The sequence below is a fragment of the Sorex fumeus genome, unplaced genomic scaffold (genome assembly GCF_029834395.1).
Source record: "Sorex fumeus unplaced genomic scaffold, SorFum_2.1 ptg000122l, whole genome shotgun sequence".
NCBI lineage: Eukaryota > Metazoa > Chordata > Mammalia > Eulipotyphla > Soricidae > Sorex > Sorex fumeus.
In genome coordinates this window covers 53,673,973-53,697,023 of record NW_026606179.1, presented here as the reverse complement: position 1 = coordinate 53,697,023, position 23,051 = coordinate 53,673,973, and the positions used below count along the sequence as shown (strand labels likewise).

General features: G+C 41.5%; 1 protein-coding gene, 1 long non-coding RNA gene and 1 other non-coding gene across 3 annotated transcripts in view; all 3 read right to left on the bottom strand.

The window, feature by feature from the left end:
* Positions 1 to 23,051, bottom strand: part of AP1G1 (adaptor related protein complex 1 subunit gamma 1) — an 81,816-nt gene that overhangs the window by 20,260 nt on the left and 38,505 nt on the right. The window contains exons 5-15 of the mRNA XM_056136308.1: positions 20,495 to 20,591; positions 18,670 to 18,746; positions 14,553 to 14,648; positions 14,035 to 14,115; positions 13,741 to 13,839; positions 11,125 to 11,180; positions 9,579 to 9,692; positions 4,996 to 5,136; positions 4,166 to 4,220; positions 1,437 to 1,559; positions 1,181 to 1,270 (exon numbers count right to left, since the gene is read on the bottom strand). Coding sequence (XP_055992283.1) covers positions 1,181 to 1,270; positions 1,437 to 1,559; positions 4,166 to 4,220; positions 4,996 to 5,136; positions 9,579 to 9,692; positions 11,125 to 11,180; positions 13,741 to 13,839; positions 14,035 to 14,115; positions 14,553 to 14,648; positions 18,670 to 18,746; positions 20,495 to 20,591 — 1,029 coding nt within the window. The remainder of the gene's footprint in view (positions 1 to 1,180; positions 1,271 to 1,436; positions 1,560 to 4,165; positions 4,221 to 4,995; positions 5,137 to 9,578; positions 9,693 to 11,124; positions 11,181 to 13,740; positions 13,840 to 14,034; positions 14,116 to 14,552; positions 14,649 to 18,669; positions 18,747 to 20,494; positions 20,592 to 23,051) is intronic.
* LOC130043840 (uncharacterized) overlaps positions 1 to 23,051 on the bottom strand; it is a 152,217-nt gene that overhangs the window by 102,272 nt on the left and 26,894 nt on the right. The window lies entirely within an intron of this gene.
* Positions 9,215 to 9,300, bottom strand: LOC130044592 (small nucleolar RNA SNORD71). The gene has a single exon (XR_008795443.1). It is a non-coding gene; the product is annotated as a small nucleolar RNA SNORD71 (small nucleolar RNA).

Genomic DNA, 23,051 nt, shown 5'->3' with positions numbered 1-23,051 from the left:
GATGCCAAGGTTTTAGAAAATCAGGATTGGCTGAGTGTTGGGCCAGTTCCTTAACCCCTGTACAAGCTCTCTGACACTATTACTAAAACTTCTAACACGCTGTATTTTGACAGAGTAACTGTCGTAACTGTCCAAGCTGATCCATCAATCAAAAGCAGGTAGGAAAGAGGGAGAACGAGAGTGGGAGAAGGGGGGGGGGAGAGGGGAAGTAGGGGAGAGACAGAGAGATATATAGAGAGAGAGAGAAAGAAAGGGAAAGGGAAAAGGGGGGGGGGGAGAGAGAGAGAGAGAGGGGAGGAAGCAAGATGACCCTAGATCATGAAACAGTTTCGAGAGGAAGCAAAGGGGCTGGGAGCCAGCACAGCAGACCGGTCCAGGTTCGATTCCCACCACATGGCCTTGAGCATCGGTGTGTGCAGCCCTGGAGGCCCCCAGCACCATCAAAAGGCTGAGGTATCCTTCACACTGCCGAGGCACTCAGGGGCCAAGAATCACCAGAGGGCCCCTGGACTTCCTGTACACCGCCTAGGAGACCCACCAAAAAAAAAATTTTTAAAGTAAAGAGAGTATGATACGTGGAGTTCAAATCTGTACCCACACTTCTAAACCAACCACTTAATGAGCATATGAAATACGGACAGTTGTGGCATTTGTTTGTCAGCCATGTAAGAGAAATGATATAATTCAGTCTGATGGGATGAGAAGCTGGTCTGAGGTGTGGTTGCCTGTTTGGGGACCACGCTTGGCAGTGCTCAGAAGACTGTAGGGTACCCAAGATCGAACTCAACATTCCCAAACTCAAAGCATGGGTTCCAGCCCCTTGACCCATTTTCTGGGGTTTTAAAAAGTCCAATAAATTCTCAATTCAGAAAACAAAAAAATCATCCCCAGCATATTTTCTAATTTTTTTTTCTTTTTGGGTGACACCCAGTGATGCACATGGGTTACTCCTGGCTCTGCACTCAGGAATCACTCCTGGCGGTGCTCAGGGGACCATATGGGATGCTGGGAATCGAATCTGGGTAGGCTGTGTGCAAGGCCGCTGCACTATGGCTCCTGCCCCTTTTCTAATTCTCGTAAAAGGTCTTCAAGTCGCCAAGCCTTCTCATTAAAGGTCTTTCTTCTTGTAACAAGAGCATTATTTTCCCCTCAATTTACAACTGAGTGTGACCAGGCATACCTGAATAGGCTCTTCCTCTTCACACTGGCCGGATACAAGGAGATCGCCATATTCACCTATACACCAGGCAGCTACTTGGACCAAAGGTTGCTGTCAAAAAAACAAAATCACAATTAAACTCACAAGCACTAATTCAAGTCACAGATTAAACAATCATAATCACAGGCACACTGAGTGTATTGGTAGTAAGAATACATCAGGGTAACAAAGGGTACTTTTCCCCCTAAAGTAGAACAAAAGCAAACAAACTTCTTACTTGTGAATAATCACCAAGAATTGCTTTGTACAAGCGTTGGACAGTATAGGCATGCATCTCCACACTATTGGTTATTAACTGGATCAAATTGGGGACTGCATCGTCACGAACATAGCTTCCTGCCTAAAAAGAAATGCACAGTTACCCCTAGGAACACACAATCACAGGGGACAGGAGAGAGTGCACATCAGGTAGCACTTGGTTTGCACAAGGCTAACCCAGGTTCGATTCCCAGAACCCATGGGATCCCCCAAGCCCTTCAAGAGTCATCCCTGAGAATAGGGCCAGGAATAACCCTGAGCACAGGTGGGTGCTCCAAAAAAAAGAGAGAAGCATAATCATGATAATGTCAACCATGATTGCTTTTGTTAAAAGGATTACCACAAAACCGCATCAAAGGTACAATTTGTACCAATTCTCAGGTTTAGAAACCATTTAAACTTCTAAGCCTTATATAAAAAGGTAAAGGTAAAGGCCCTCCCGTTGATCGTCGATTTGCTCGAGCGGGCCCAGTAACGTCTCCATTGGAGACTTTGTTGTTACTGTGTCTGGCATATCGAATACTCTCGGTAGCTTGCCGGGCTCTCCGAGAGGGGCGGAGGAATCGAACTCGGGACGGCCATGTTGGCCGCTTGTAAGGCGAACGCCCTACCGCTGTGCTATCGCTTCATTTTGTTTATGTCAGGGATCCTGCTGCCTGAAGAATAATACATGAAGCATGTGTTCTAACCACTGAACTATATTCCTAAACCTTTACATTTTGAGGGTTTTGCGGATTTTTTTGGGGGGGGAGATAGGGAGAGTATCCATATCTGGCAGTGCTCAGAGGCTAACAGTGCTTGGGGTTGTTCCCAGGAGTACTTGGAGGAACCATGCAGTACTGGGGAGCAAACCTGGAATCTTGGGCATACAAAGGCAATGCACTCCCACCCTCCGAGCTATTTCCTCAGTCCAAGGGGTTTTCAGCATTTGGGGGGAGGAAGGGATCTCTCCAATGGTGCTGGAGGCAATCAAGGCTACACCTGGTGGTTCTAGTAAGGCCACAAAATACAGAGATCAAACCTAGGGCCAGGTGCATGCACGTATGTACTACAACCCTTTGAGCTATCTCCTTGAAACCCACATAAGTTCTTATTTTACAAAAAAATAAAATAAAATCTTCTTTGTTCTAAGTAAAAGTACACTATAAAATTTGTATGTTTATTATTTTATTAGGCTGGAGCGAAAGCACAGCGGGTAGGGCGTTTGCCTTACATGCAGCCAACATGGCCGACCTGAATTCGATTCCTCCACCCTTCTCGGAGAGCCTGGCAAGCCACGGAAGGTATCATGCCCGCACGGCAAAGTCTGGCAAGCTCCCCGTGACGTATTCTATATGCCAAACACAGTAACAACAAAAGTCTCCAATGGAGACATTACTGGGCACGCTCGAGAAAATCGATGAACAACGGACGGACAGTGACAGATTATTTTATTAAAAATTAAAATGAAAGGGGCTGGAACGATAGCACAGCAGGTAGGGCATTTGCCTTGCACGCAGCCAACATGGCCGACCCGGGTTCAATTCCCAGCATCCCATATGGTCCCCCAAGCACTGCCAGAAGTAATTCCTGAGTGCGTGAGCCAGAAGTAACCCCTGAGCAACGCCAGGTGTGACCCAAAAAGCAAAAAAATAAATTTTTAAAAAATAAAATGAAATAAAATCCCCTTTGTCCTAAGTAAGAGTAAACTACAAATTTGTTTAAAATTTGAAGGAAACAGATAAGGTCAAAACTTCCAGAAGTTTGGGGCCGGAGAGATAGTACAGCAGGTAGGGTGTTTGCCTTGCATGCGACCTACCCGGGTTCGATACCTGACATCCCATATGGTCCCCAGAGCAGGAGTAATTCCTGAGAGAAGAGCCAGGAATAATCCCTGAGCATCACTGGGTGTGACCCAAAAAGCAAAAAAAAAAAAAAAAAAAAAAAAAAACTTCAGGAGCTAAAGAACATTCAGGGGCCAGAGAGATAGCACAGCAGGCAGGGCCCTTGCCTGGCATAAGGCTAACCTGGGTTCGATCCCCGGCACTTGATATGGTACTGAGTTCCTCTAGAAGTGATCCCTGAGTGCAGAGCCAGGAATAAGCTCTGAGCACCACTGGGTGTCGTTCAAAAACAACAACTCAAAAAAGGAATTTGAAGATTCATTTTTGCAAAATCATAATTTAAAGGCCAAAATAAATTTAGTTGCTTAAAACTCCTTTAGTGGCTTTCTACAGAGAAAAAACAAAACCCAAACTCCTAAGGGGCCTGATGTTAGCGAGTCCCCGCATTAACCCAGCCACTCGCCTCACCCTCAGCCAGTGTTAACTCGCCGTCCTGCTCTTCAGGCAGGTCAAGCTGCCTTGCTCGAAGCTTTTGCAGCAGTGATTCATACTCTTGGTACACTCTTCCCCAAATATCCACATGGCTCCGCATTTCACTTAGTTCTCTATTCAAGTATGTCCTGCACTGAGTAACTTGCCTTAAATTCTCAACCAAAATACGTGGCACGCGGCTCCATTCCCATCCTCCTTAGCCACGCTGCTTCCGTGTTTTCATAGCATGTTCCCCCAGCCTGACAGTAAAGCGCACAATCCCTGTGAATTTCCCTTCTCCCCACAGAAAGGAAACTTCATGAGAACACCGGCTTAGCCTCATTAACCAGCACACCCAGCTTGTGGTCTACATGGGCAGGAAAAGGTGACTCACCGTTGTCAGAACACGCATAATTGTGTCTATATGCCACCGTTTGGAAGGTGCATACCTGAGAAAAGAATAAAACCAGGTGAAAAATAGAACCTGTAAACTAGATTGTGCTCAGGACATTAAAACTCCTATCCTAGAGTCATTTTTAGGTTGTTAGATTAAATGCACTTGGATGCATTTCACCTTCAAATTTAGCAAAGTCCTTCATTTCAAATGGTCTGAAATAACACAAGGCAAAACCTTGATGTTTCACCTAATACTGCAAAAGGAAGAATACTCCCACTGAGCTGAGAGAAAACGAGACTTCCGTTTCTCAGGAGACAAATCATAAAGCCAGGGATAGAAAGATGATGAAAGAAAAAGGAAGGGACTATATCTCACACATGCCACACCAGGTTAAGAAACATGTTCCTTTAAATTCAGATTGGAAAAAATATACTATCAAATTTTTACATACCATTTCCTTAAAGTTTTACACAGACCCACAACTCAAATGTTAAAACACTTCTACCCTTTAATATATATGTATATATATATATCCATATATATATAGAGAGAGAGAGAGAGAGCGAGAGAGAGAGAGAGCATCACAAATGAGAAAGAACAGATTTAGATGAAAATTTTAATAGGTCTCCATCTATAAAATGGGGGAGAAGATCTTAGCAAATATGCTAGCGGCAACTTTTCCAAAACTTATTTCTAATTAGGATAAATGTTCCATTTTAAACATGTTTACACACCTCCTCCTCCCCTCCCCCGATCCCCCCGCCCCGCTTTAAATATACTTCCAAAAGTACCTACGTACTTTTACAAAAATAAAAATCAAACCTTACTTTTCTGCAGCAAGAAAGATTCCAGATGCACAGTCTGCTTTGAATTCTGGTTCACATGAATCCAGAAAATAAAGTAATTCCTTCATCATGCCTCGGATATTATTCCCATTTACCAGGGCAAAACTCAATTCCATTGCACGCCTTGCAGGAAGGAAAAACAAAGAGTTATATACAAAAGTATCAAAACAGACCAGGTATGTTTTCTCTGAACATCAGCCACTGGCAGATGTATTCATATCCACACAAATTTAATTCCCGATCCTTGTATGTGAGATAACCAAAAAGGTAACAGTTATATTTTGAATCCTCATACAATATTTTTCATGAGAAAAAAAAAAACACGAAAACCACTAAAGAATAAAGAAATGCATTTAAATTTTAAAATCTAGACTATAAAACAGAAATTTTGAAAAGACTCAGAAATAGTAACCTTGCATGTGGCTGACCCAGGTTTGATCCCCAGCACCCTTTGTGATCCCCGGAAGCTGCCAGGAGTGGTCCCTGAGCACAGTCAGGGCGCCCCGAGTCAGGGCCTCCTGAGCACTGACACAACAACTCAAAAAAAAAAAATTCAAAAAGGGAGGCAAGCAAATTAGCTAATGATATCTCTACTATCCCTTAAATACTGATTCAAGTCAGCATACTTTTATATTCACTTATGTAACAAAGATGGCGAACTTCTACATCAAGACAAATGAGAAAATAAGAATGAAAACAAATCCTGAAGGCACTTCAGAGTGAGAAATACAAATATTGCTTGCTATCAGTTATCCCATGGGAGCAAAACTTTTGACTACATGGAAACACAGAATATAATGGTACTACCAGAATCCGGAGGAGGGGAAGGGTCGATGTTGGTCATAGAGTACAAACTTCCAGATATCAAACAAAAGAATACTGGGGCTCACTTGATTGGGGATTATAGCACAGCACAGTCATTACAGTACCTGAAAATTGCTGAGAGCAGATCTAAAATGTTTTTAGCCACACACACACACAGAGTAATTATGTGATGTGATGAAGATTCTAACAACACAGTGATAATCATTTCACTGCGTGTAATTATCAAATCAATTCACTGTGTACCTTAATCTTACAGAATCATATATATCAGTTATATATAAATAAATCAGTTATATATAAATAAATAGGGAGGGGCTAGAGAAATAGTACAGTGAGTTGTTAAGGTGGCTTGACTTGCACACACCCGACCCAGGTTCAATCCCTAGTATCTCATATGGTCCCCAGAACAACAAGAGGAGTAATTCCTGAGTGCAGAGCCAGAAGTAACCCCTAAGCAGTGCCAGATGTGGTCCAAAACAACAACACAACAAAAAATCTGGGTGTTGGGAGGAGAAATAAAGGGAAAATGAGGTTCACGGAAAGAAAAACAGATCACGAGGGCAGAAAAAAGTTTCTCCATCAGGTCAAAGAGATAGTACAGTGTATAAGGTGAAGGCACTGCACACAGCCAACTCTAGTTCAATGCCAAGCAGCAGTTATGGTTCCCTGAACAGCACCAGAAGAGATCCCTGAGCAGAGAATATCAGGAGTAAGCGCTGAGCACTACAGGATGTGGAACGAATTTACAAAAAGAAGTTTTAAAGAAGAGTTCTAAATGAGGAACTGGAAGCACTAGGACTAATATATACAGGACTGACATCGCAAACAGAAGAATATATTCTCATCCAGTGCACAGGCAATGTGGTCCAGGACAGACCTCATGCTGGGCATAACGCCAGTATCTATAAAGTCACAAAAAAATAGGAACTTCATTAAATGCCTTTTCAGGTGGTCAGAGAGATAACAGAGTCCTTAAGACACTTCCCTAGCACTCAGCTGACCCCAGTTCAGTTCCTAGTATCACCCAAGCCCTACCAGGAGAGATCCCCAAGCGCAGACAGAGTCAGCAGATAGCCCTGAGGATTGCCAGATGTGGCCCCAACCCAAAAATAAAATCATAAAATCATTAAGTTGGGGAAAGCCCCAACTACTGGAAACTGAACAACATACTATTAAACAACTATCTGATCAAAGAGGAATCAAAGAAATCAAAAGATTCCTCAACACTAACAAGAATGAAGACATAAGACTACAAGAATCTATAGGACACAGCAAAAGCAGAACTAGGAAGAAGCTCATAGCAACACAAGCTGAGAGCAGGAAAAAGGAAAAAGTTAAATAACTTAATCTCAGAGTTAAAGAAACTAAACAAAGGACAACAAATTCATTCCAAAATCAGTAGAAGAGGGGCTGGAGTGACAGTACAGCGGGTAGGGCGTTTGCCTTACATGCCACCGACCCGGGTTCGATTCCCAGCATCCCATATGGTCCCCCGAGCACCGCCAGGAGTAATTCCTGAGTTCAGGACCAGGAGTAATACCTGAGCATTGCCGGGTGTGACCCAAAAAGCAAAATGAGTAGAAGAAATAATAAAAATCAAAACAGAAATCAATGATAGAGAAATCAAGAGAGTAACACAGTGAAAGTGAAACCAGAAGCTGTTCTCTTGCAAGAATAAAACTGACAAATCCTTAGCTCTAATTAAGTTTTCTAGTTTTCTCTTTCAAAAAGAAAAAACTCAAATTTAACTGGAGATGAAAAGGAAGAAATTACAACCAACATCTCAGAAATACAGAAGACTGTAAGAAGTTATTACTACTATGAACAACTCTATGTCACTAAGCAGGAGAGAAACAGATGCAGATGAATTCTTAGAAACATACATGCTCCCCAGACTGAATTAGGAGAAAGTAAAAAACCTGAACAAACAAGTCCTGAGTAAAGAATCAGTAACTGAGTAATTAAAAATCTCTCCCAACAACAAAAGCCAAGGGTTCACTAATGAATTCTACCAAACCTTCAAAGAAAACATACTATACCTACACTCCTCAAGGCGCTTTCAAGTATCAAAGAAATCAGAATCCATTCTAACAGCCTCTATAGTGTCAACACTACCTTAATACCAAAAACGCAGATATTACTTAAAAAGAAAATTACAGGAGGCTGGAGCAATAGCACAGCGGGTCAGGCATTTGCCTTGCACGCAGCCAACCTGGGTTCGATTCCCAGTATCCCATATGGTCCTCCGAGCACCGCCAGGAGTAATTCCTGAGTGCAGAGGCAGGAGTAATCCCTGAGCATCGATCGCTGGGTGTGACCCAAAAAGAAAAAAAAAATTACAGACCAACATATCTGAAGATGACCCCATCCAACAATGTATCAAAAGTATCATATATCATGACCAAGTGGGATATAGGAATAGCTCAATACACAAATCAATTAATGGAATACACCATATCAATAAAAAATCATAAAGATCAGATCAACATGTAAAGAAAGCGTTTGACAAAATTAACATCTACTTATATTAAGAAAATAAAGAGGGATCAGATTCTAACAGTCATTTATAACAAACATACAGTCAACATCATATTCTATGGCAAAATAACAAAACTCAGATCAGGCGCAAGTCAAGAATGTCCTCTTTCTCCCCTATTACTTAGAATAGTTTTGGAAGTCCTCACCAAAGCACAAGACAAAACAGAAAGAGAGAAAGAAATTAAAGTGATCCAAGTGGGAAAAACAAGAAGGTAAACTCTCACTAGTTGTAGGTAAATATTAATCTGTTACAATGCTGTATGCAAATAATGAACTAGGAGATAGAAATAAAAAAATTTAAAAGATAACCCATTTAAAAATTGTCAAAAAAAAGGGAAAAAAAACAGTGAAAGAAATATACAATGAAAAGTATGTCACAACTGAAAGAAAAGAAAATGAAACCAAGAAATGAAAAAAAATCCATTTTCATAAACAAGAATACTGTCAAAATTACAATCTTATCCAAAACACTATACTGATTCAGTGTAATTCCCTTCCAAATGAATGGATCTTTTTTAAAAAGGCAAAATTGTACTGATTGTCAAAGTAACTGTTCTCTGCAAATAGAAGGGACCGAATATTAGTATTTGTTAAGTGAATGTTTACAGTCATTTTTAATCTAATTTTTTCTGAACTTGTTCTGAACATACAACCAAGAATTCATCAAATCCAATAAGGCATTTACAGATTTCCTAAGCAGAGAACCAGCAAAGTTACTCCGCTGAATATTCCATATGTATGCCTTTTGAAAATGCCATTTGCTGCCTAACAATCATTCTTACTTGTACTGTTCTAAAACCAGCTGCTTCTCTACCCTGAAGCATAAGAACTGTGAAGACGTGTGCTGTCAGCGACCTGAGTTTCAGCATTGTGATAAAACACTTAGCCGATGGATCACTCCGTACTTTCATCCTCCAACACACGAAGCACAGTACCTCTGCCATGAAAACTTTCCCCCAGCTTATCTGCATCTGTTTTAGTTACTAAAGAACCAAGGATAATTTCAGTGTGCACTTAAGCATCCCTCAGTGGTCTCCTTGATTGACCTGAGCCTCCCCCTGCCATTCTTCCTAAACAGAACTAGTCTGCAGAGTTCATCTGTGAAAATAAGGACTAAATTCATAAACGTGAAAATTCTCACTCTCAAAACTACGAGCTAGTGATCAGGTGAAGGGAACGAGGAAATATCAGTAATCTGTTACCGTTTTATTGAGACATCCAAGTCTTTTAGACAGTCCACAATTGTGCTTCTGTGTCTCTGTACTGCATTATGATCTGTTTGCACAGTCTTCAACAAAGATGTCAGAGCTACATATCTAGAAGAAAAGTTACAGAAGAGAATTAAAATTAGAAATTCAGGATAATTCTCCACTTTCCAATGATTAAAGGAAAGCATATGTTTTTTAGATATTTAAAAGAAACAACAGTTTAATAGACACAATCCAAAAGCAAAATACAAACTGCAGGGAGCCGGAGAGATAGTGTAGTGGGTAGGATGTTTGCCTTGTACACGGCTGACCACAGAAGGGGAGAGAAGAGAAGAGAGAATTTTCAGAGGGAAACACATCTGATAAGCTCAGGCCCAGGGGTGGGTTTCTTTCCTTCTTTTTTCTTTCTTTCCTTCCTTCCTTCCGCTACTTCCTTCCTTCCACCACTCCCTTCCTTCCTCCGCCACTTCCTTCCTTCCGACCCTTCCTCCTTCTTTCCGCCCATTCCTCCCTTCCATCCTTCCATTCTTCACCCCTCCCTCCCTTCCTTCCTTCCTAGTGCTACTTCCTCCTTCCTTCCTTTTTTCCACCCTTCCTACTTTCCTTCCATCCCTTCCTTCCACCGCTTCCTTCCTTCCTCTCCCCTCCCTCCCTCCCTTCGTTCCTTCCTTCCTTCCGACTCTCCCTCCCTCCCACCACACACAGAGGCTCTATTCTACTGTTTGCTACATATTTCTCAGGCCCAGAGATTCTCTCTCTCTCTCTCTCTCTCTCTCTCTCTCTCTCTCTCTCTCTCACACACACACACACACACACACACACACACACACACACGGGCTCTCTTATACACACACACACTCTCTCTCTCTCCACACACACACACACACACACACACACAGGCGCTCTTGTACACACGTACACACACACACACACACCCACACACACACACACAGACTCTCTTGTTTAGTTTTTGAGCTGGCTCTCTAGCCCTCAAATATCTCTTCAAAACCGGATTAGGGGCAAGGGTATAGAAACATACAACTCAGCAGTACAACGTATGCTTTACCAGCATGAAACCCTGAATTTGAGGTCTAGCATTTTTAATTAATAAAAGAAAAATAAAACAGGCCAGAGAGCTAGCTCAAAGGTCTGGAGCACAAAGCCCTGGGTCTGATCAGCACTGTATGGGTTCCTAAACACACCCAGGAAACACCCTCAGGCTCTAACTAAGCACCACCACCTAAAAGCCTGATCCTAAACACCCTCTTGTACCACCTGGGTGACTCTGGTGGCCCCAAATACTGCTGAGCACTGAACTACCTGGTCCATTTGGCTGAGTATTGCCTGCAGCACTGCATGGGGGAAGGAAGGCAGGAAGAAAGGGAGGGAAGGAATCAGGGCGGGAGAGAAAAGAAAGAAAAGAAAATTCAAAACGTCTTAAAAAATTTTTAAAACACCACACTAAAATTAGTAACATGTCACTCTTGAAAACTGAATCTATTAATATGAAAATACAAGACACATTTTTCAGTGAACATACCTAATATTCTTGTCATTGTTCAATAAGAAACGCCCCAGTATGTTTATAGCAAGGACCTAAATAAAGAGAAATAGCCTAAGTTAAAAATCTGGGGGAATTAAATATTTAGATGATTTAAGAATCACTACCTTGCCTTTGAAAAACAAACTATCCAAATGTGATGGCTTTGATCCAATACTGAATCTACTTTCAGATCACTAGAGGAAAAAAAGTCTGAAGGAAAACTCAAAATCAAACTCTGTCCCAACCAACAGTAACAGCTGGAAGATTATGTTTTACTTTAGAGTTTTAACAGTTAGTTAAAGAATATTGGTACAACCTTTTTGAAAGCGAAATCTGACAATAATTACAAATATTTACAATAAGAATATCCTCTTTAAACAATTCCTCTTCTAGGAATTACTGACAAAATGTACATGACTTGTATGTACACATCAAATTCTAATGTACCACCACTATAACCGAAATGCCAGGAAGTAACCTGAATGTCCGTAGCAATCTTGCCAAACATCTAAGGCATAGCCATTAATGTGTGAGCTAGGAGTAACCCCTGTGCATTGTCAGACATGAACAAAAAAAGCAAAAAAAAAAAAAAAAAAAAAGTACCATGCAGCATTTTTAAAATGAGAGAGGGGATTTGGAGGCCCAGATGGCAGTGCTCAAGTTACTTCTACCCCAGCCATTTGAGCTACTTTCCCAGTTCCTAAGTTGCCATTAAAAATGAATGAATTTGGGGGCTGGAGCACAGCGGGTAGGGAGTTTGCCTTGCACACAGCCAACCCGAGTTCGATTCCAAGCATCCCATATGGTCCCCTGAGCACTGCCCCAGCGCTAATTTCCTGAGTGCAGAGCCAGGAGCAACCCCTGTGCATCGCCAGGTGTGACCCAAAAAGCCAAAAAAAAAAAAAAAAGAATGAATTTGGGCTGGAGCAATAGCACAGTGGGTAGGGTATTTGCCTTGCACGAGGCCGATCTGAGATCGATTCCCAGCATCTGATATGGTCCCCCGAGCATGCTAGGAGTAATTCCTGAGTGTGTGAGCCAGGAGTAACCACTGTGCATTGCCGGACATGAACCAAAAAGAAAAAAAAAAAAGAATTTGAGTACACTGCACAGCAAGGTATGGTGGGCCCATTAAAAAGAATAAATTGGTAGATTTAGAATTAAGATACTGAATGAGGGGCTGGAGAGATAGCACAGCGGGTAGGGTGTTTGCCTTGCACGTGGCCGACCTGGGTTTGATTCCCAGCATCCCATATAGTCCCCTGAACACCACCAGAAGTAACTCCTGAGTGCAGAGCCAGGAGTAACCCCTGTGCATCGCTGGGTGTGACCCAAAAAAGAAAAAAAGAAAGAAACTGAATGCCTGAAACTTTGTTAGCAACAGGTTTATAAATCATACTGAACATAATTTTTTTTAAATTAATGAAAGAAGAATGGAGTTGTGGGGTGGGGATGTAGCTTAGTGGCAAAGGCCTGCATAATCAGGAGGGCTCTGAGCCCTCAGCACTACAACCGTTAAATTAAATCGTCAGCACTAAAACACAGATTGACTTTGATATATGCCGTAACTTGGATAAACCTTGAAGATTACCAGCTACACAAGGGCAAACTGAAGTACAGTAAATTGAAGTACCAAGACCACCTCAAATTCATAACAGATTTTAAGCCAAATTCACAAGAGTAAAAAAAGCAGAAAGGTGGTTCCCTCAAGTTAAAGGAAGGGGCTAATATGCAAGAGTTGTCTGATGGGTATAACACTTCAGTTTGGGGAGAAAAGGTGGTCTCCAAAGGGCCGTGGATATAGCACAGGGACTAGGCACAGGCACGCCCAGTTGTGGGTTTGACCCTGGGCTCGCGCTGCCTCCTGAGCATTGCTGGGTACAGCCCTGGAGGTGCCTGATGGGGCCAGAACCCGGGGATCCTGCAGCACCACATTCTGGAGCCCTCAACACTGAGCCTCTGACCACACTGGCCGGGAGTGACCAGCTACAGGAATGCACTTTAGAGATCCCAAACAAACTAAGTTCTATCAATGTTTGAATTCTAAACGACTCTTTCAACTTTCAGACAGTCTAAAATTATGTCAAAATTTAGAAGTGGAGAATCAACATATACAGATACATTTAAATAAAATACTTCTGAAAAAATATATTAGACAGTAACGGTACTTACCACTAAGAACTCAGACATGTAGAAACTACAGGCATTTTCTTACCACTATACCTTTTGTATTGTTTAATTTCTATTTTTTAAATATTTAACTACTTAAGAAAAATAAATTAACTCAAATACCATGTCTTATCTGACATGTAGATAGGCAGTAGAACTGAAATCTTGGCTCTAGTAAAGCTTTATTCTGAGATACCTCCTTCACTTAACACATTTATACCTCTACCTATATCATAACTAAGACCTTTCAAATTTTACTATCAGCAACATTACGGCTTCAACAGAAGAAATGATACTTCAAATACAAAATCACGGCATGACACATTCTCCATCATTCTTTCCTAAAAGCTAATTTTCAAATGGAATTCAATTCTTAGTACCATATTTCAATTTAACTCACTTAAGTGACACGTTAGGGGAAGGAAAAGATTAAAAAAGACTTACTCGCAGTCCACTCTCTGACTTAATGTCCATGATAGTCAAAACCGTTTCATAAAGAATAGCATTTCCTACATTTTTACTAGTCTCTGTATTGGTGGCAACCTGAAAAGATACAAAAGGTGGTACATATGGAATGAAATAACCTTCCACAAAATATCCAAGAGTAATAAAGGGGCATTTTCTGATTGACTACAACCACCAAAGGGGTGACACAAATGAAAACTACTCCATATAACCATCATTCAACTGTTCAGTATATTTAAATGAATATTTAGTAGACAAGTTTTGTCTACTCACCTGTGCTAAAATATCATTCATAGCTTCACTTGAGTCATCATCATTTCGTCCTAAAATTCTTAATAACCGCAAAATTCGTACCTAAGATGAAAAATATAAGAAGTGTCAGCAAACTATGTCTGCCACCAAGAGAACTTCATTTTGTACTAATTTAAATAGCTTTAAAAAAGGTTGCAGATCACATTAGCAGTTTTTTTAAATAAAAAAAGCACTAAATATGACATTGAGAAATTATGTATCTTAAGAGAGTTACTAGCCCATACTTCTTGACTTCACACCTACAGGACACTATCACCTCCAGAGCTATATTATATTGATAATTACTTATGAAATTTTAACTATCAACCCTATAATTTTATTATTCTAATAAAATGTAAGACTGAATTTACTCCATTTATTAATGTAATTAGTTTGATCAACTGCCGATATTACACATAACACAAACAAACTGAAGAAGGAAAATGTTTCCCATAGCAATTAATTTCATATAACGTTTATCCACAAACTTCAAACCTCACCTGCAAAAAGGGGTCACTGATACCAGAAACATCATGTTCTGGTGAATATCCGGACATGATGAGGTTCTTTAAAATACGAACTAATTGGGGCACAAGCTGCAGGGAAGAAGAGGCATCAGAAACAGTGAACATCAAGGAATTTCTCATTTGACTGACTTAGTAGATTGACTGGCTCAGAGGGTGCAAGGGTCTGAGTCCACGCAAATTCTAGTGATACAAATACCTTGCAATTGTTAAAATTTGACAAATACAACTTAGAAGTACTTAAGCCAAGAATTCATAAAGGAATATTTTGTTTTTGTTTTGTGGTGTGCAGGGTCAATGACTCACGGCCTCACACACGCAAGGCATGTGCTCTACCACTGAGACATGTCCCCAGCCCAGAAATGTTAACTTTTATCTGAATTAAAAACTAACGAGTAGACATATTCACTTCACAGCTATATGTACAAAGATAATACAAATATCAGAAATAACTCAGACACTCCAAGAAATAATTCAGACACTCCAAGAAATAACTCAAGACACTCCACAAGAGCCAAGGCAAGAGATGCCTATGGGGCGTACTGCATTACTGCTTTCACAGTGCCTGACACACTAAGGTACGTGGTCAGCTTTTTATCCATTCCAATATTTGATAAAAAACATCACTGCCCCCAAAGTATCACTGGTGGTATTAATAAAATTAGAGTTTTAACATGTCTCAGATGGAGGTGGAGGGAACAACAGCTCTCTTTGGAGCAGGGAGACAGCTCAAAGGGCTCTGCAGGCGGGAGAGGCAGGCCTAATCCCCAGTAGTACAGGAGCAATCCTCAACCAACAGCCAGCAGTCGCCCCAAGAACCACCAGGAGTGACCCAAAAATCAAAAAAAAAAAAGATTTGCCTCTTAAGACAGGTCTAGTGATCCTATTTCAATAAACATTTTAGAACTCTGATCAAGTGGAAAGACTAAAAAGTATCTTTCTCCTAAGATGTTATCAAGGGCATGTATAATTTCCTTTCCCTACTCTTTCAAAATTCAAATGACTTTTGGTAAATTTTATTTCAGTACTTATATAGACTATCTTGTTATCTGTTATATTAATAATGAAGCTATGGTCAGAAATTACCTTCGTGTCCTTCCTTTACTTTTGCCCCACTATTAACACATAGTAGAGCAATTTTATAGCCATGCTGAACTTAAAAATGCCTTAAATATCATTCATTTGGCTGATCATCCATCAGTTAAAACCCTACACTAAGATGTTTGCCACAGCAGGAACTTCCCCAGTCTCCAACAGAGATCCAATTCAGTCTTTAAAGCGAACAAAACTGCGTTCTGTGGAAGTAATCTGGACAGTCCCAATACTGCTGCCATTCAATTACTTTTCTCTCAGTAAGTCTGGACTCTCCCTTTCCTATTCCCTAATTTTAAAAGAAGATCAAGACAAACAAAAGTCAAGCTATGTGCACAATATGCACTTAAAATGTTCAACAAGAGGGCCGTTTCCGGGCCAGGGAGACAGCACAGGGAGCAGGATGGTCCCGAGCCCAGTCAGGAGTGACCCGAGAGCAAAGCCAGCAGTAAGTCTTGAGCACGACGAGTAGGGCCCAGAAAACACAAAACAACAACAAAGTCGGAGTATTTCCAAGATTAAAATATACATCATGGAATTCTGTAAATTTTACACAGAATCTTCATTAAGTCTGTCAACAGTGGGCAGATCTATACGTATTAAAAACCAATACCATTTTTATTTCTTTTCTTTCCTTTTTTGGGTCGGGAGGTGGCACACTTGGCAGTGCTCAGGGCTTACTCCTGGCTCTGCACCCAGAGGTGACTCCTGGTGGGGCTCAGGGAACCATCTGGGATGCTGAGACTTGAGCCCAGGTCAGCCACATGGAAGGCAAGTGCCATCTCTGCTGTGCTATTCCCCATTTTTATTTCTTTTGGGGGCCTTCCAAGTAGTGCACGAGGCCCAGGGTCACTTCCTGCTAGACTTGGTCTACAAGCTGGATGGTTCCAGGCTCAGTCTGGTGCCGGCTGGGTAGCAGGACAGCCCTAGGTACTGAGAGACTCCCAAGGACGACACCCTGTAGTACTGGGGCTGATGGTGCAGAGGCTCCGTCACAAATCCCTAACATGGAAGCCATGTGTTCTTGACATCTGGATGGTCTCTCCAGCCCCCCATAACAGAATTTTATAAACTGTTTTAAAGTGTTGTAAGAATAAAAAAGGAAAGAATAAATTAATCAAATAAAATGTAATAAAACAAGGATGATCCAATTAACAATCTCCGCATGAAGAGCAAGATTTGCCTACTCCACTTCCCAAAGGTATATTTTAGTACTACACATATCCCTCGTTACTACTTTAAAATCTGGTTTGTTTCCTGGAGAAGTCCTTTTTCCTCAGGTTATTAAATTCAGACACTGTTTCATTCACAACCCAAAGATCAGCACATCCCATAAGATCACCCTGAGACAACAAAGCAAAAATGTGGGCGTGTTCAGCACAATGAGTTTTGGAACTCAGCTTTAATTTACAGACAATAATGTAAGTTACTGAAACTGATGAAAGGACAAATTAGTATGACAAAGGGAAAGGCTGCAGCCATGAAAATCAGTTGATGCCCACTCTATTTCAAAATTCTTTAAATGCTCCAAAAGTTCTTGGCAAGATTCAATGTGGGGGACAGGAAAATAAAAGCTCAAAGTTTCAGGGCCAGAGTTAGTACAGCAGGGAGGGCATCTGCCTTGCACACAGCCGCCCCAGGTGTGATCCCCGACATCCCTTATGGTCCCCAGAGCATTGCCAGGAGTAGAGGCAGGAGTAAACCCTGAGTACCATCAGATGTGGCCCAAAAACAAATAAACAAAAAGCTGAAATTCTCAAGTGAAAACTCAGAAGCACTCAAGGAGCCTTTTGAAGTGTGAGGTTACCCACACGTGACTCCAAGAGATCTACTTCAGAAAGAAGCCGTGTTGTGTGTCAAAGCTGCAGATGGCTGGAGTTGCCATCACCAAAGCCAGTGGGAAAGGGCTCAAAAGTTCTCAAGTGAAGATAAAAGAGGCAGAGAAGAAGGCCTACAATTCAGAAAAAGGCTGCAACTGAAATCCAAGGCTGACTTCGGAGTCAGGAGTTTATGTGACAAGACAAAAACCAAACAAGGGAGTTAGCCAAAAATGTGAGCGCAAATAACTCGTAATGTTAAGCACAGCTGCAGTATCAGGGTACTTTAAAGCCAGACTGTGAGCGGCTACACGAAAGCACAAGGACCTAATGCTGGCATGCACCGTCTGAAGAGGGTTAATGCTTACCTTCTCATTCTAACACACAGCAGGATTCCAAACAGACAACAGGAACAAAACATACAGAGCAAGCATTAGGGACAGATACAGGTCTCATACTATTTTACAATAGTTTAATCAAGACATGAACATCTAAGGGGAAAGGTGGGGGAGAAAGGATCTTTTCCCTTTTATAGTCGCATTCAAGTACAAAGTAACCCCACCCACCAGCAGCACCTTATAAAACAGATTAAATGAAATGACTACCCAAAAGAACAGTCTTCCCCTGCATTCTTTAACCGCTCTACCTTCTGAAATTAGTGGAAAAACAAATTTTCCACTCGAAAATGCTACAAGAAAGGGAGGTGAGTGGAATTCAAAAGGCTAGTGACAAGTCGATAGCTTAAAAATGAACAGTGGGAACCCTGTTAAGTATTGTCAAATTTCCACTTTTACTTTTCATCCTAAAAAAAGACAAAACAAAAATAAGTTACCTGCCTTAAAAGCTAATATCATAAAAATGACGTATAATGCCTCTGTTTATAATTTAGTTCCAGGTTACATTTCTTGCCTTCAATGTGAAAAGACCAGAGAAAGCAATGAAAGATTGGTGTTTGCCAACAACCAGAGGAGACTTCTATTATGGAAGGGAAAACACTACAATTGCCAGCTCTTATATGGCCAAATCTGGCTTCCAGTCCTAGGACTCAGCAGAGCTGATTAAGTCCTTTGTTCAGCTCTACAGCTTCCTTTCAAGAGAAAATTCCTAAGTGAGAAAATTCATGTACAGCTGAGGAAAACTACTTGTCAATGGCGAGAGGCTTAGGGAAGCAGAGCGGCACCTACCTTTCTGAAATGTGCGAGCATGTCAGGGCTGCGCTCGCACATCTCTGTGAGGAGGACTACAGATGTGTGGAGAACACCTGGAAGGAGAGAGCACAGCAGATTGAAACCCGAGTCTGTACTGATCACCTCAGAGTCGGGCTCTGGGTCCCAAGGGTTAAATCCAAAGGGGCTAGGCTACCTTTGTTTTTAATCTCCCAAAGAATCTAACCGTTGAGGTAAACATAAAGGCAGGATTTAATATTGGCCAACTCAATCAAATCAGAATATTTTTAAACAGTTATGAGACCGAAACAATTGCTGCAAACCAACAGCCAATCCATGTCTCTCCATCGAGAATACTCACAGACATGCTGACAGTCATTATAAGCTAAGCATATTCTGTGCCATTCTATATCAACAAGCTATTAGACTGGGATCGAGATATTTCAAGATTACTTCTAGAGAGGTAGGAGCTATAGTACAGCAGGTAGAGCGTTTGCCTTGCACACAGCTGACCCAGGTTCTATCCCCAGTATCTCATATGATCCCGACCTCGAGCACCATCAAGAGTAATTCCTGAGTGCATCACCGGGTATGGCCCAAAAAGAAAAGAAAAAAAAATTACTTCTAGATCATTTAAAAAATGTATACTTTATCAAGGGCCCAAGAGATGGTTCAGCAGCTAAGGCACTTGCCTGCAAAACAAAGGCTGCTAGTTCGATCCCTGCTGCTTGCGCACACGAGCAGGACCCAAGCCATCTGCAGGGTGCAGTCCTGGCCACCACCACTAATGGCTGGCTTCATCACAACCAGGGGGTTGCAAGCACCACAACTAAAAACAGGTATAGTCCCCAGTGAGCACCAGAACTGAAGAGACAGGCCAGCACCCAAGAGAAAGAAAGCACACGTGTCATCACCAAACCCAAGAGCCGAGGGCCAACCACACACTTGGGCCTAGTGTGCTGACACCACAACGTGATGCTGGAGCCCGAGTGAGCACAAACACAGGTCGAGCACCACAGCCACGCAGGGGTGCAACCCAGCATCACCCAACAACAGAGGGACAGGGATATTAAACTGATAGTCAAAAGTGTGCCAAAGCGCCAAAGTGATTATGAATAAGCAAAGTGAATTTGCCTGTTCCAGAATGAGTGAAAAGAGCCCCACAATAATCTCACTAAGTAAATAAAAACCCTAAAAATTCATCTGCTCAAGAGGTTTTTAGTTTAGTTTTGGTCCTACTTCGGTGCCAAGGACAGACTCCAGGGGCCTGTCCATGTGAGGCAGGCACATCCCTGGGCCCTCAACAAGTACAATGCTGAGGATAATCATTCTCCTAAGAAAACCAAGTTTTTTAAATCTGCTCTTTAAATATGAAGTTTCTAGAAATAGGACTGAAGTAATCAAGTATACCTTACCAGATATATAACCTTAACTAAACACCTACTATAAATTCCTGTAAATTTTTAAAGGATCTCACAAATCTCAATCTCCTATACAAAGACAATAAAGAAATCACTTTTTTTCTATTATAAAAATGGCAAGAAATCAAAAATCTTTATACAGGAAAAGCAAAACTTCCATTACAGTAAATGTTAGTAAGTTAACATAGCACTTATAGTGAAAGGCCAAAGATCAAAAATTATTTTCTACTAAGAATAAATCTCTAGTCATAAAAGGTAACTCTCTTACCAAAGTAAAAGAGTAATGCGATCAACCAGACCTCCTGGCAAGGGGTTTAAGCACAGAGAAAGGCTTAAGCCACTCCAAGTCACAGAAAGCCAACACCGCCTGAAGGCTTTCCTCCTTCCCTCTCCCTGAGAACTCCCCAAGTGGATCACATTACCATGGTTCTTTTCATTCAATAAATTTTTTGTTGCTGGTAAAAACATCTCCATAAGTTCAGGAACTTTCCTGATGACGTGAACAGCACACAGTGCTGCCTATAAGAAAAAATAAAAAGACAAAAGATTTATTTCAAGTAAGCCAAGACAACAAATTTTGGTTTGATTTGGTTTGGGGGACACCTCCAGCTGTGCTCAGCTTTGCCGTACTATGTTAAGTACTTCTGGCTCTGCACTCAGGGATCACTCCTGGTGGAGCACACTGGGGACAATATGGGATGCTGGGGATCAAACCTGGGTCAGCCCTAGAGAAGGTAAGTGCCCAACCTGCTGTACTATTGCTCCAATCCAAGACAACAAATTTTTTTTTTTTTGGCTTTTTGGGTCACACCCAGCGATGCTCAGGGGTTACTCCTGGCGGTGCTCGGGGGACCATATAGGATGTTAGGAATTGAACCCAGGTCGGCCATGTGAAAGGCAAACACCCTACCCACTGTGCTATTGCTCCAGTCTCAAGACAACAAATTTTGTAAAAAATACTACGCCCCCCCCCCTAAAAAATAAACCCTTTGCAAGTTCATCAGGACAGAAAAATAAAGAACAAAGGCGTTAGATTTATTTTTATTAGTTATTAACTAATTAGGACTTTTCAATTTATACCAATGCCCTAATGTGAACTTTTAGTTCTCGTACAATGAGAACTTTGTCGTACTATGTTAAGTACATGGGCATGAACTTTCTAAACTAGATCATGGTTAACGTGAAGCTGTTCAACAAGTTAAACATAAATGATGATAGCACAGCGGTAGGGCGTTTGCCTTGCACGCAGCCAACATGGCCGACCCGAGTTCGATTCCTCCGCCCCTCTCGGAGAGCCCGGCAAGCTACCGAGAGTATCTCGCCCGCACAGCAGAGCCTGGCAAGCTCCCCGTGATGTATTCGATATACCAAACACAGTAACAACAAAATCTCCAATGGAGACGTTACTGGGCCCGCTCGAGCAAATCGATGATCAACGGGAGGGCCTTTACTTACTTTACTTTACGATGTGGGTCTTTAGGAAAAAAATGAAAGATAAAAACTAATTATCATGGGGCTGGAGCAATAGAACAGCAGGTAGGGTATCTGCCTTGCACGTGGCCAACCCAGGTTCGATGTTCAATTCCCAGCATCCCATACTGGAGTAATTCCTGAGCACAGAGCCAGGAGTAATTCCTGAGCACAGAGCCAGGAGTAACCCCTGTGCATCACTGGGTGTGACCCAAAAAGCCAAAATTAAAAAACAAACGAATAATCATTCTTCTGACTAGAAAAACCAAGATTTTTAAAATCTGCTCCAACGTAATAGTCCCTATGCCTTCCTCAGTTTACTCTTGGCTGCAGAGAACACACAGGCAAGGCTTGTACATGACACAGCCAACCCAGGTAAGATCCCCAACACCCCACATCCTTGTCCCTCCAGGAGTAACCCTGAACACAGAGCCGGGAGTAAGCTCTGAGCACAGCTGGGTGTGGCCCCAAAACAAATCAAACGAACAACAACAAAAAAATACTCTCTGCTGGCATCAAGAAAACTATCTAAAAGATACTTAACTTGTCTCTATTTAAAAGGGAAAAAAAAAGACGGCTTATAACTAAGAGGGGGAAAAAAGATAAATGCAAAGACTTATTTTGGTTGGAGCGATAGCACAGCGGGTAGGGCGTCTGCCTTGCACGCAGCCAACATGGCCGACCCGAGTTAGATTCCTCCGCCCCTCTCGGAGAGCCTGGCAAGCTACCAAGAGTATTTGATATGCCAGACACAGTAACAACAAAGTCTCCAATGAAGACGTTACTGGGCCCGCTCGAGCAAAATCGACAATCAACGGGAGGGCCTTTACCTTTACCTTTATTTTGGTTATACCTTTAATAAAGTAACCACCATAATTACTACATGCTGGGGCTGAATACTATTAAAATTCTCATTGACTATCATAAAATTCTTTTTTTTTTTCAGATAAAAGTATAAAATTACGTGTCTTTTATTCATCAGTTCCAACTACTCCAAGTAAAGTTCCATTTTCTACACACACAGTTTGGAATACTGTAAGTTGTGAAACTGGAAAAGTCTCTTAGCAAGCAGGATTTGGTTAACTAAATAGGGTGTATGAATTGATAAATAATTTGAAATTTTAAAAGCTATATTTTCAGAGACTCATATGCAATATAGATATGATCATGATACTAACAAAAGTTAAGCTACAAAACTGTATCATGGGACAATATCATAAAATTCTTACTAACAAGAAGATATTTCCGTTAATGCTTCCCATGTTCTAATGATAAAAATATTTTTAATCTTCGTTCGCCTTACAAGCGGCCAACATGGCCGACCCAAGTTCGATTCCTCCGCCCCTCTCGGAGAGCCCGGCAAGCTACCGAGAGTATTCGATATGCCAGACACAGTAACAACAAAGTCTCCAATGGAGACGTTACTGGGCCCGCTCGAGCAAATCGACGATCAACGGGAGGGCCTTTTACTTTAATTTTTATTTAACGTGGTAATAGACCACTTGTACA